Raw genomic sequence first — 14609 nt, 5'->3', positions numbered from 1 at the left:
GTCAACCCGGATGGCGGCTTCGACAAATTTCAACTCCTGACTCCGTTGAACGAGTTTAACATGGTAAGTAGAACGTTATGCGGTTTTTATTTCCGAAAAACTTTTGAAATAATTCGAACGCTCGTATAAATGATGATATGATATTGCTGCTTTCTGGCGACAGCATTATGAAAATGTATTTAACTGTGCCGAATGAATCGTATCAAGAAGGCAGTGTCAAAGGTGTGTGTACATTTAAGACCCATGAGGTGTATCAGTTTATAAAGAATTTAACAGTTAATAAATCCACAGGTATGGACTCTTATATCTGTCGAACATTTAAAGCATGCTAATCCGAGGCTCGCTCCACTTCTCGCACTCTGCTTTACATCCTTTATGGTTCATGGCTGTCTTCCTGACGCTTTGATGTCAGTGTTGCTGGTCCCCGTCATCAAGTACAAAGCAGGGGAAGTAAGCAGCTTTTTTATTTTATTTTACAAACACAAAAATTACAGACAACACTAATAACCAAAAAAACAAAAAAATACAAACACAACTATGCCAGGGGGTATAAACACACCAAACATTGCGTAACAGAGAAACAAAAGATTAACGAATAATACTATGATCAACTATTCACAAAAAAGTCGTAGCTTTTCACAAATACCAACAATTTTTTCCGCTTTCCTATTCTTTGATTTTTTTCAGCAGATTCATGTAGCATACCGTTTCATTGTGGAAGTGAGAAAAAGATGGCAACAGCTTGCTGAATTTACATTTGTGGATGTAGAATTTCAGGGGAAGTAAGCAGCTCTGACAATAGACCCTACTCACGTGACGTCACAGCCACGCCCCCGCGCCATGTTGTCCGTATACTCGTCATGTTAATGCATTAGCGCAGACATGTCCAAAGTCCGGCCCGGGGGCCAAATGCGGCCCGTGGTCAAATTTCATCCGGCCCCCAGCATCTGTCATAAAATCAATAACGTCTGGCCCGCACACAGACTTAATAAATTGGTCAGCGGTACTGCTACCAGCATATGAAGTAGCTTACATACTAAATGCTGCTCCTCATGTACCCACTAAAAGGCAGCAGCACTCTAAACAACATTACCCCATGTTACGCTTTACTTGCAATTTTCTAAAATGGGGACAATCAACAACAAAAAGAAAGTTGACTGTGATGTCCGACGCTTCAAGGATAGGTGGAAATTGGACTATTTCTTCACTAAAGTACGCAACAACTGTGTTTGCCTTATTTGCAAAGAGACAGTCGCTGTTTTAAAAAAGTTCTATGTGAGGCGATATTACCAAATAAGACACGCTGACATGTTCGACAAGATTCGCAGGGAAGATACGCCGAGAGAAATTGAAGCAACTTGAAGCTTGAAGTTTAATTTCACAGCAGCGGTATTTTGCTAGAGCCTGAGAGTCGAAAGAGAACGCCACAAAGGTTAGTTGCGAGATTGTTAAAATTATTAATTCAAAAAAATAATGAAGCAAATGTGACACAGAATGGCTTGCTAAAATTTGCTTAAATATATTGTTCTACGTAAAGGACGTCAGCCAAGGTCGGCCCCCCACATTTTTACCACACCAAATCTGGCCCCCTTTGCAAAAAGTTTGGACACCCCTGCATTAGCGCTTCGTAAATTCCTCCTATTATGGCGTGTTTTTCTGCTCGTTAACATCAATAATCAAAATGGTGAAGTCGTGTGTGGCGGTCGGTTGCAAAAACAGAGAAGCTAGACGGAGAGACCTTGAAGTTCTACCGTATTCCGAGAGACCCGGAGAGGAGACAGAGATTGACTGCTGCAATTCGACGAGAAAACTGGGCTCCAAACGATTACCACAGATTATGTAGTAGTCATTTTATATCTGGTAAGATGCATTTAATATATATTTAGAGGGTTTTGGGATGACAACCACAATTAGGCTCGAGCGTATGACGTGGCACTCGCGAGGTTTCCGCCGCTATCGCCATTGTGGAAGCGAGAAACATAAACTGAGGCATTTCAACACAGGTCGCTCTTTAAAAATGGTTGGAAATTATTGTGCGGTAAAGAATTGCAACAACCGATCGAATAGAAAGGAGAATGTACAGCTCGACGGAACACCATTGAGTTTCTTCCGGATCCCTACATGGAGAAAAGGCGAGGGAAAGCTCATATCTGAACTTACCAAACGTCGAAGAATGGCATGGGTGGCCTCGATCAGAAGGAAGGGCATAACGTTTGATTCTCCAGTTACACACTGAGTTTGCTCTATGCACTTCCACTCCGGTAAGTTAATTTCGTTTGTTTACGCAAATTTCAGTAACTTTACGCCCTAAGTCGACCTGTTGTTAGCTATAGACCCTACCCACTGACGTCACAAAATCACGTGATCGCTGTATTGTTCCGCCCCCTTGTCCGTCATTTTGTGTCTGTATTATCAATGGTCTCAATTGATCGAGCAATTTATAATGTATTTCATGGAAGACCCGGTGCTTTCGGATGCCGTAAACTCACTTGATGCGTTGCATAAAAGGCGTTATGTGGAAAAGCTTCAGTTTATCAATTCGCCAGATCCATATTTGATGCCTAAATCGATGTTTTTCGACCCGCTGTCTCCGCCGTATTTGCCTGACATCTGCTAGCTACCCTGATATGTACAACTATCTTGTCCACACAAAATCTGCCTATTCTCACGAAAGTTTGAAAAACTTTAAGAGCTTGGAGGCTGATAAATACTTATAAATACTTCGTTGCTGGTTGGGTGAAACAGGTCCTCGTCCACGAAAATTCGGCAGGAATCTATCTTGTGCTTGGAAAGGTGAGTTACGAAATTTTCAATTCAAAATCTTTTGTTCTTGCCAACATCCACTGTCAAGTCTAATGTATTTCATGTCATTTGTCAATGGAGCTAGGGCTTTTAATGTTTATATGGTTTAGCGATAGCACTCTCACTACATACATACGTGTATGTTGTCGGCGATTAGCCTGGCAATTATCTTAATTGTGGTTGTCAGCCCAAAACCCTCTAAATATATATTAAATGCATCTTACCAGATATAAAATGACTACTACATAATATGTGGTAATCGTTTGGAGCCCAGTTTTCTCGTCGAATTGCAGCAGCCCATCTCGCTCTCTCCTCTCTGGGTCTCTCGGAATCCGGTAGAACTTCAAGTCTCTCCGTCTATCTTCTCTGTTATTGCAACCGACCGCCACACACGCCTTCACCATTTTGATTATTAATTAGTGATGCACGATAATGCATTTTTCAGCCGATACCGATAACCGATAATTTCCTCCTCGTTCCAACCGATAACCGATAATGTCAAGCCGATAATTTTATTAAAGATTTATGTAAAATTTTAAAGTATACACAAGAGAAAATATTGCTGTGCAAAAATAATATTGCTCTTTTTTTTTTTCAACATCAAATGTGAACAAGTAGTAGTAGTAGTAAATTCCAACATCTAAATAAAGACAGATTGTCTGACATTGTGTAATGGTAAACTTTTGGCAACAATTACTTACAGAGTAAATACATAAACTGCACAAAAATGGCTTTAAAAGTATGCCATTCCTAAAGTATAACATTACTACACAGCAAAAACACAGCTCCTTAAGACTAGTTAAAGTCCCTTGTTTTCAGTGTAAATCTATTGGAAATAAGTTAAATTAACTGCCAGCACTTCAAGTATATTTCACTCAGATTTCTTGAAGAAAAATGGCCAGCTGAAAATAAGATTAACAGCCTTATTTTAAGCAATAAATTATTATACATAATCCTAAAAAAAAAAAAAAAAAAAAACTTGTCAGAAATGTTCTTTATTCAAGAATATGTATGGTTCAAAACATTATTTGAAAGCAATTTTTTCTTGATTTAGGTGAAAATGACCTTATTTTTTTTAGATGTTTGGGCTTAATAAGAACAAATTGCAATATTTAGTTCAAGTAAGTGGAATAATCTGGCGCATTCAACTAGTCTTCAACACTCAAACAAGATGGGGAAAATTATTTGACTAGATTTAAGAAGAATGATCTGATTAAGACGTCATAAATTTAAAGCGTACTGAATGCATTACTGACTGGATGACTTCTTTGTGTCGTTTGGTGCATGTTACAGTTATCAACTAACCACTGTGCCGTCATGATAAACATGGTTTGTTGACATCACCTGTGTAAATGTCCGTGGTAAAACTGATGTGATCGGCATGTCTTTCACGAAGAATCGTGGTCGTATAAACTGCATTATTTTTTCATCCAGGGATTTGGCTATTGGGTCATTTCGGGAATTTCCTCCCGCCTGTGCCCTTCAGTCCGCCCGGCTGCCAAATTAGCACCCGCGCCAGGCCTCTGTCTTGAACTGGAGTGGCGGCGGCAGCTAAGTTCGTACCGGATATCCGCCCGCCCCGGCCGGCTCGCTGCGGCGCATTCGGTGCATGGCTCTGCTCTCATCCTCTACCCGCCTAGGGCGAGGCGGCGGCGGCCTGCCGGACCGGCGGGCTCCGTCGGAAGACAGCTACTTGTCAACTATCGATCTCGTGAGGTGTTTAGCCATAGATGGGAGTTTACCACTCGCTTTGGGCTGCATTCCCAAACCCCCCGACTCCGGGAGGACCGCAGCGTCTCTGTATCGTCACAAGCCCCGTAGCTTCCTTTATAGTTTATTTGTTAACAATAGCTTTAGCATTCATGCTAGCAGCAGCCTCATATTCGTTCCAAAAATCATTGTGATGCAGTTTTAAATGGCTGCTGGGTTAGTGCTAGTGGTGTTCAATGAGGACGCTTTCTTTAGGCCTTGAGGAACTGTTTTGTAGATGGCGAGAGCATCGTTTATTTCATTTCACACACGGGAAAAGCAACGCACGCTAGTGAGAGCGCCTCAACAGTGTCAACACTGATGTGTAACATCGCCTCCTCTATGACGCCGTACTCCTAAACCCCTCCTCCCACAGGGGCTTCAGAGAGGGGAGGGGTTGAGCAGGCGGCAGTGAAGAAGTGGAGAAAACTGCTTGGTTGCGCACATTTGGAGGCTAAATCAAGTATATAATTATCGGATTGCATTATCGGTTGATTTTTTTATTATCTGTATTATTTGTGTGACGTCATAATTGCCATTATCGGCCGATAATTATCGGTAGCCGATATTATCGTGTATCTTTATTATTAATGTTAACGAGCAGAAAAACACGCCGTAAATAGGAGGAATGTACGTAGCCGTAACAGGTAAACACGAAGTGTTGACGGACAGTTGGGCGGCACCAGTCAGGAGGGCGGAGTTGTGACGTCACGTGGGTAGGGTCTATAGCTACAGCTAAACAACTAGCATGCATACATGTGCATTATCTTCATAAGACATAATTCCTGTCGTTGCTAAATGAAAAAGCTGTAATATTTTGACGTGAGAGAGTGGCAAAGAATTTGTACACAGGCTACATTTTATGCAACAAAAAATGTGTACATCCGTGGTCACAGACTAATGTAAACACACATTGCCTACCTTTGCTAGAAAGATGGTGTTGCCGTTTGCTATGGTCATAATGTGAAGATCCTGCAGCCATCCGCAGCAAAACTGTTCGTAGCTTTGTAGCAATTTGTAGTTTTGGAATTGCTGATGAGTGTAGTAACATACACCAAACACTAAATACAGCATGATGTCCATTTTGCGTAGTTGTGGAAGCTTGTCGACATCTTTATTCCATTTGTGTTCGGCTTGCTCGTGAGGGTCAACATTGTTCACATCCTTAAAATTGCTCACATATCTGTCCTTCGCCGTGGTCACAAATTTGTCTCTGTATCGAACTGGCAAGTTTTCCCTACATTTTTCCATCTTTGGCACTCGTAGTTCAATTATATTTGCCATTAAGTTTAAATGTCCCGTGATGCAGACGTGCTTCCGCAATGGCTGCGTTGTCGCAAATCTCGCACGATTCTGTGCTGCTGTGACGTAAACGCTCGAGCCTAATGAAGATCATTGCTAGGCTAATCGCCGACAACATACACTCAGACGTTGTGAATGAACTACCTGAAAATATATAATTATAAGGGGATAATCAGACAGTTGTCATACAATTAATTTACAATTTCACTATTGAGGTCAAAAGCCAAAAAATAAATTCAACTAGGGACAATCTGGAGTAGTGCTATCGCACTTCATATTTATTAAATATATGTATGTAGTGAGAGTGCTATCGCTAAACCATATAAACATTAAAAGCCCTAGCTCCATTCACAAATGACATGAAATACATTAGACTTGACAGTGGATGTTAGCAAGAACAAAAGATTTTGAATTGAAAATTTCGTAACTCACCTTCCGAGCACAAGATTCCTGCCGAATTTTCGTGTACGAGGACCTGTTTCACCCAACCAGCAACGTAGCATTTATAAGCCTCCAAGCTCTTAAAGTTTTTCAAACTTTCGTGAAAATAGGCTGATTTTGTGTGGACAAGATAGTTGTAAATATCAGGGTCAGGCAAAGATGGCGAAGACAGCGGGTCGAAAAACATCGATTTAGGCATCAAATATGGATCTGGCGAATGGATAAACTGAAGCTTTTCCACGTAACGCCTTTTATGCAACGCATCCAATGAATTTACAGCGTCAGATAACACCGGGGCTTCCATGAATTGCTTTATAACTTGCACGACTAATTGAAAACAATGAGAATAGGTCTAAAAAAATAGGTACAATATGGCGGCCGGATACAGCGCGCGTCATTTTGTGACGTAGGTGAGTAGGGTCTATATAGACCCATCGCCCTCTCTAGTGTTCTTTCCAAGGTCTTTGAACTCATCCTACTAGAGAGAGTTAATACATTATTAAGCTCAACGGATAATCAGTATTGTTTTAAACCTAAGCATGGCACGGATATGTGTATTTACTAGAGGTGGGAATCTTTGGGGACCTAACGATTCGATTATAAATAGATTATTAATGAACATTTCAAAATAAAAGCACGTCATGTTCAACATTTAAATAACATAAATAACCATTTCTGGAGTTGCCTCTGACTCACATTCTTCAGAATTCAGATTCTACACTAAGAATTGTTTTAAAATGACACCCTTTATGAAAAATCTGATTGGCAATGAATAATTATAATTAATACTATTATAAACTAGTCCTTCTAAAAAAAATTGGCATAATGTGATATAGTTCATTATTTTCTGTAATGTACTGATAAACATTAGACTTTCATGTATTTTAGATTCATTACACTTAACTGAAGTAGTTCAAGCCTTTTATTGTTTTAATATTGATGATTTTGGCAAAAAGTCAAGAAAACCCATAAATCCCTATCTCAAAAAATTATATTTCATCTGACCAATACAAAAAAGTGTTTTTTAATACAAAAAAAAAGTCAACCTTGCGGCGTGGCATGGAGGCAATCAGCCTGTGGCACTGCTGAGGTGTTATGTAGGCCCAGGATGCTTCGATAGCGGCCTGAAGCTCATCCACAGTGTTGGGTCTGGTGTCTCTCAACTTCCTCTTCACAATATCCCACAGATTCTCTATGGGGTTCAGGTCAGGAGAGTTGGCAGGCCAATTGAGTAATGCCATGGTCAGTAAACCATTTACCAGTGGTTTTGGGACTGTGAGCTGGTGCCAGGTCATGCTGAAAAATGAAATCTTCATCTCCATAAAGCTTTTCAGCAGATGGAAGCATGAAGTGCTCCAAAATCTCCTGATAGCAAGCTGCATTGACTCTGCCCTTGACAATACACAGTAGACCAACACCAGCAGCTGACATGGCACCCCAGACCATCACTGACTGTGGGTACTTGACACTGGACTTCCGGCATTTTGACATTTCCTTCTCCCCAGTCTTCCTCCAAACTCTGGCACCTTGATTTATGAATGACATGCAAAATTTGCTTTCATCTGAAAAAACTACTTTGGACCACTGAGAAACGGTCCAGTGCTGCTTCTCTGTAGCCTAGGTAAGGCGCTTCTGCCGCTGTTTCAGGTTCAAGAGTGGCTTGACCTGGGGAATGTGGCACCTGTAGCCCATTTCCAGCACACGCCTGTGCACGGTGGCTCTGGATGTTTCTACTCCAGACTCAGTCCACTGTTTCTGCAGGTCCCCCAAGGTCTGGAATCGGCCCTTCTCCACAATCTCTCTCAAGGTGCGGTCACCTCTTCTTGTTGTGCAGCGTTTCCTGCCACACTTTTTCCTTCCCACAGACTTCCCACTGAGGTGCCTTGATACAGCACTCTGGGTATAGCCTATTTGCTCAGAAATTTCTTTCTGTGTCTTAGCCTCTTGCTTGAGGGTGTCAATGATGGCCTTCTGGACAGCAGTCAGGTCGGCAGTCTTGCCCATGATAGCGGTTTTGAGTAATGAACCAGGCTGGGAGTTTTTAAAAGCCTCGGGAATATTTTGCAGGGGTTTTGTGTTAAGTCGTTGATTCAGATGATTAGGTTAGTAGCTTTTTTAGGGTACCTTTTCATGCATGATATGCTAATTTTTTGAGATAGGGCTTTTTTGGGTTTTCTTGACTTTTTTGCCAAAATCATCAATATTAAAACAATAAAAGGCTTGAACTACTTCAGTTGTGTGTAATGAATCTAAAATACATGAAAGTCTAATGTTTATCAGTACATTACAGAAAATAATGAACTTTATCACAATATGCTATTTTTTTTAGAAGGACTAGTATATAGGAGTGTACTATAATATTAATGTTACATAATTTTATTTGATTTTTTTCAAAGAATTGTTCTGAATTATGTTGGAAAGATGAAGTCACAGTGTTCTGAATCTGTTTACATTCCATTCTTTTGCACTAGTTAATGCTATCAGGATTTGACCTCATTGTTTACTTGTAATTTATTATTGTTATTTACGTGTTTATTCGTACTTTAATAAAGAACTTAAGTGTTCCAAAAGTTTTTTTTTTTGTGAATTAATAAGTGTCAACAAAAAAATAATTGCTACATTTGTTTAAAAAAAAAAAAAAAAAAAATGTAGTTCACAAGTCGTTAAAAAAAGTCTGCTGACTAACCAGGAGAAAAATAGTCGTTTGGGACAGCCCTAGTCATATGATCTCTGACACGCTGACTTCATTCAATCTTTAGCGTACCACTACTGGTACTTGTACTGACGGTTGTATCGTGCTTTAAAATCGATTGGTTAATTATTTGTGGCGTCGCAATCTCATCTGTTCGCTTATTATTATGATTATTATTGTCATCTATCGATTCTCTTTCAGATGTCTGAGTTTCCCGCCGTGCCTCCCGTCACTGTGGTGTCGTCAGCTACACTTTTGTCCAAATCTGTGTCCAGTGGGGAAGTGTCTCAGGTCAGACACTTGTTTAAGTGACTATTTTTGGTCACAGAAAAATTATTTCAAGACATTTAACTTTTACAAAGGTTTTCAGTCATTTTCAAAGTATTAATATCAATTTTATACAGTATTTCAATAGATTTAGTAGTAGTTGGGTTGTTTAATAGAGTATTTCGGTAAATTTATAGCGGAAGTTCAGAATTTTTGACATTAGGCTTAAGCTTCGAGTTAGCAGGGGTTTAATTAGTCGGTGGAGTTGATTTCAACAGCCTCCGTGTGTTTTGTCAGGTATTTGTTAGTTTCAGGGCCCCGAAGTGGCTAAGCTAGCACGAGTCAATGGTCCCATCTGAGCATGTGTCAATAAAATATGATATTAACAGATCTAACATGGTCAAATAAATTCAAAATGCAGATCATTGTTCCAAATATCCAATTCATGCGGCCAAAACAATGTCGCAACAAACACTCGTGCTCATGCTGCATTCGAGGAAGGTGAGAAGTCGGACCTATCCCACTCAGATGGTACCAGTTGCGACCTCAAAGTGTTCCAAATGAATGTACACAGCAAGATGGCTGATTGTGACAAGTTGTTTTTTATTTTAGCCACCAAAAGACATTTTGACCTCCAGCAAGCCTACCTTCTCGTATATATAAAATAATGGACTCGTAGGGCTGTCCCAAACGACTAATTTTCTCCCGATTAGTCAGCCGACTATTTTTACGATTAGTCGACTAATCTAATATTTATTTATTTATTTATTTAGTTATTTATTTATTTATTTATATACATATTTTTAAACTAATTTAGCAATGAAATGTTTGTTGACGCTTATCAATTAAAAAAAAAACATATTGGAACACTCAAATCATTTATTAAAGTACAAATAAACACGTAAATAACAATAATAAATCACAAATAAACAATGAGTTCAAATGCTGATAGAATTAACTAGTGTAGCATCCCGATTAAAAAGATGCTCTCTTAAACTGATGGTTTACAACTTTTATTCCATCCTTGATGTAAACACACCGTAAGAGCTACGGCGCACACAAATAAAGCAACACAATTAGAAATTAACAAAAACTTTTCACCTTTTTCCTTTTAAACCTTATTTATATATCAATGAATTGCCTATATGAATTGCCTTTACCTTATTACCTTATCATTGACAATCTCTCCCTTGAGTGCAATCACTGTATATACTGTATATATGTATGACCTTTTAACCTTATATAATTTTCTATACCATAAAATAAACCATAACATGAAATAAACCTTTCAATTAGCATTAAGAACAATACTAATAGCACTTATAGGCCCATTGTCAATGAAACATTATTATTTAGTAAGGCGACAGCACCCTCTGGTGTACAAAAAATGAAAGGGAAAAAAAAAAAAAAACAAAACTTACAAACTGCGTGAAGGCGCTTGAGGTGTTTATTCACGGCCGACGTGCAGCCAAGCTTGGCACTGAAGAGACAGGACAGAAGAGTGTACTCTCCTTTGTTTCTTTGAAATAAGTCAGTGTTTTGGACACTCTGGTGCGCTTTTTTGGCTTTGTGCCGCTTTCAGGGCTTGCAAACAGAGCATCCGACATTCTAACTTTCCACGCATATATTTTTTTAACCCTTCATTAACCGTCGACGGCATGTTGTGCTCGTCGACGGATTTACGTCATCGATGACGTCGACTATGTCGACTAGTCGGGACAGCTCTATAGACCCTACTCACCTACGTCACAAAATGGGCGTGTCGCTGTTTCCGGCCGCCATACTGTACCTCTTTTTCAGACCTATTCTCATTGTTTTCAATTAGTCGAGCAAGTTATAGAGCAATTCATGGAAGCCCCGGTGTTATCTGACGCTGTAAACTCATTGGATCCGTTGCATAAAAGGCATTACGTGGAAAAGCTTCAGTTTATCCATTCGCCAGATCCGTATTTGATGCCTAAATCGATGTTTTTCGACCCGCTGGCTTCGCCTGACATCTGATATCCTGATATTTACAACTATCTTGTCCACACAAAATCAGCCTATTCTCACGAAAGTTTGAAAAACTTTAAGAGCTTGGAGGCTTATAAATGCTACGTTGCTGGTTGGGTGAAACACGTCCTCGTACACGAAAATTCGGCAGGAATCTTGTGCTCGGAAGGTGAGTTACGAAATTTTCAATTCAAAATCTTTTGTTCTTGGTAACATCCACTGTCAAGTCTAATGTATTTCATGTCATTTGTCAATGGAGCTAGGGCTTTTAATGTTTATATGGTTTAGCGATAGCACTCACTACATACATACGTGTATGTTGTCGGCGATTAGCCTAGCAATGATCTTAATTGTGGTTGTCAGCCCAAAACCCTCTAAATATATATTAAATGCATCTTACCAGATATAAAATGACTACTACATAATCTGTGGTAGTCGTTTGGAGCCCAGTTTTCTCGTCGAATTGTAGCAGTCAATCGCGGCCTCCTCTTCGGGTCTCTCGGAATACGGTAAAAATTCAAGTCTCTCCGTCTATCTTCTCTGTTTTTGCAACCGACCGCCACACACGACTTCACCATTTTGAGTATTAATGTTGACGAGCAGTAAAACGTGCAATAATAGGAGGAATTTACGAAGCGCTAATGCATTTCTATGACGAGTATCCGGACATCATGGCGCGAGGGCGTGGCTGTGACGTCACGTGAGTAGGGTCTATAATGGAGGAAGAACGACGGCTGAGGTAAATAACACACACTGTAAAGTGCCTTCTTTAGTTTTACTCTTGGCGGTCGCTTTTTAGCGGGCAGCGCCATTTTGTCGAGTGACATCAGATCGAAGCAACTTGTGAAGTCAGGGTACTGTTTTTTCCAACTTCATATGGCGTTATATTTGTGCTACTAGTCTGAGGAAGCAACGATAGATTTTGAGCACAGAAAAATATATTGAGTGAGCAACCGAAGATTTTGAGCAAGCAATGAGCAGAAGTACACCGATTGGCTTTTTGCCCTCCAATTAGATCACTTGTTACATTTGCCCGGAAAACGCAAAGGAGACTGACTTTGACTGGAGAAGGAGGACTTCTTTGAAAACAACGTACGACAGTATTTGTGATCATGATTATTGTCTCATGTTCGTTGTTTCCAAAGAAGTCCTCCTTCTCCCGTCAAAGTTAGAGGCCGATCGATTGGGTCCGATCACGTCATTTTCAAAGTATCGGAATCGGCAAAAAATTATCGGCCATGCCTTTTTTTAATATATATTTTTTTTAATTAAATCGTTTTCTAATTGTATTTAACGTTACAGACATAATATGTTACACTCATCCAGAGTCTTTAGTTTAGGCTTATCGTAGGGTTATCATAAATATCCCGAAAACGGCGGCATTTACTTGATTGATAAATGTGACACATTAACGTATTTAAAGCTATTAATATTCGCGGTGTACGACCCTTTCACTCGTTGACACACTAAATCTAATGTGACGCCATTTTACCTACATAGAGAGACAAAATTCAGCATTATTTGAGTAAAGTGACCTTTGGTCAACTCTTTGAAACCACCTCTCAATTGATTAAAACCATGCATACTCTCTCTGTGTATAAAATTATCATGGGAAGGAATGTGGGTAAGCAAGGTAGCAATAACTCATTGTCTTCACACTATAGACCCTACCCACCGACGTCACAAAATCACGTGATCGCTGTATTGTTCCGCCCCCTTGTCCGTCATTTTGTGTCTGTATTATCAATGGTCTCAATTGGTCGAGCAATTTATAATACATTTCATGGAAGACCCGGTGCTTTCGGATGCCGTAAACTCACTTGATGCGTTGCATAAAAGGCGTTATGTGGAAAAGCTTCAGTTTATCCATTCGCCAGATCCATATTTGATGCCTAAATCGATGTTTTTCGACCCGCTGTCTCCACCGTATTTGCCTGACATCTGCTAGCTACCCTGATACGTACAACTATCTTGTCCACACAAAATCAGCCTATTCTCACGAAAGTTTGAAAAACTTTAAGACCTTGGAGGCTTATAAATACTTCGTTGCTGGTTGGGTGAAACAGGTCCTCGTCCACGAAAATTCGGCAGGAATCTATCTTGTGCTTGGAAAGGTGAGTTACGAAATTTTCAATTCAAAATCTTTTGTTCTTGCTAACATCAACTGTCAAGTCTAATGTATTTCATGTCATTTGTCAATGGAGCTAGGGCTTTTAATGTTTATATGGTTTAGCGATAGCACTCTCACTACATACATACGTGTATGTTGTCGGCGATTAGCCTAGCAATGATCTCAATTGTGGTTGTCAGCCCAAAACCCTCTAAATATATATTAAATGCATCTTACCAGATATAAAATGACTACTACATAATCCGTGGTAATCGTTTGGAGCCCAGTTTTCTCGTCGAATTGCAGCAGCCAATCTCGCTCTCTCCTCTCCGGGTCTCTCGGAATCCGGTAGAACTTCAAGTCTCTCAGTCTATCTTCTCTGTTATTGCAACCGACCGCCACACACGCCTTCACCATTTTGATTATTAATGTTAACAAGCAGAAAAACACGCCGTAAATAGGAGGAATGTACGCAGCCGTAACAGGCAAACACGATGTGTTGACGGACAATTGGGCAGCACCAGTCAGGAGGGCGGGGTTGTGACATCACGTGGGTAGGGTCTATAACTGGTTTCCTATAGCATAGATGGTATATCCATTGTTAGCATGACTCACAGTCATGGTTTTACTTCCCATCATGGTTCCACTTTCCCATCATGCCTTGGGGCATGCTGCAGTATCTGAACTGAAAGCTCAACAAATACACTAGATGGCAGTATTTAGTCACAATACACAAAGTCCCAAGTCTTTCTATCCGTGGATCCCTCTCACAGAAAGAATGTTAATAATGTAAATGCCATCTTGAGGATTTATTGTCATAATAAACAAATACAGACTTATGTACTGTATGTTGAATGTATATATTCGTCCGAGTTTTATTAATTTTTTTCTTAATGCATTGCCAAAATGTATATGATCGGGAAAAATTATCGGGAATGATCGGAATTGAATCGGGAGCCAAAAAAAGCAGTCGGATCGGGAAAAAACATGATCGGAACAACCCTAGTCAAAGTCCATCTCTGTCCGTCTTTACTCCAAATTCCCACTTTCCTTGAATGCAGCATCAGTCTTCTGAGTCTTGACTGAAGAACGGCAACATGGTGAAATGTGCATTTAGAGCAGTGCTTCTCAATTATTTTCTGTCACGCCCCCCCAAGGAAGACGTAAATGTTTCGCGCCCCCCCAAACTCTCTGCCACCACTGTAAATAGTATCATTTGTCTAAAAAACTACTATTATAAATACGCGTCTGCCT

At 40.0% G+C, this 14609-nt stretch overlaps 1 protein-coding gene across 1 annotated transcript in view; it reads left to right on the top strand.

The window, feature by feature from the left end:
* The window catches only part of haus2 (HAUS augmin like complex subunit 2), a 30724-nt gene continuing 16115 nt past the window's right edge, over positions 1 to 14609 (top strand). Inside the window, exons 1-2 of the mRNA XM_057859404.1 lie at positions 1 to 63; positions 9188 to 9277. Coding sequence (XP_057715387.1) covers positions 61 to 63; positions 9188 to 9277 — 93 coding nt within the window. The 5' untranslated portion in view covers positions 1 to 60. The remainder of the gene's footprint in view (positions 64 to 9187; positions 9278 to 14609) is intronic.

Source organism: Corythoichthys intestinalis, chromosome 15 (assembly GCF_030265065.1).
Source record: "Corythoichthys intestinalis isolate RoL2023-P3 chromosome 15, ASM3026506v1, whole genome shotgun sequence".
NCBI lineage: Eukaryota > Metazoa > Chordata > Actinopteri > Syngnathiformes > Syngnathidae > Corythoichthys > Corythoichthys intestinalis.
The sequence above is the reverse complement of the archived record's forward strand: the minus strand, read 5'-3'. Positions and strand labels throughout refer to the sequence as shown.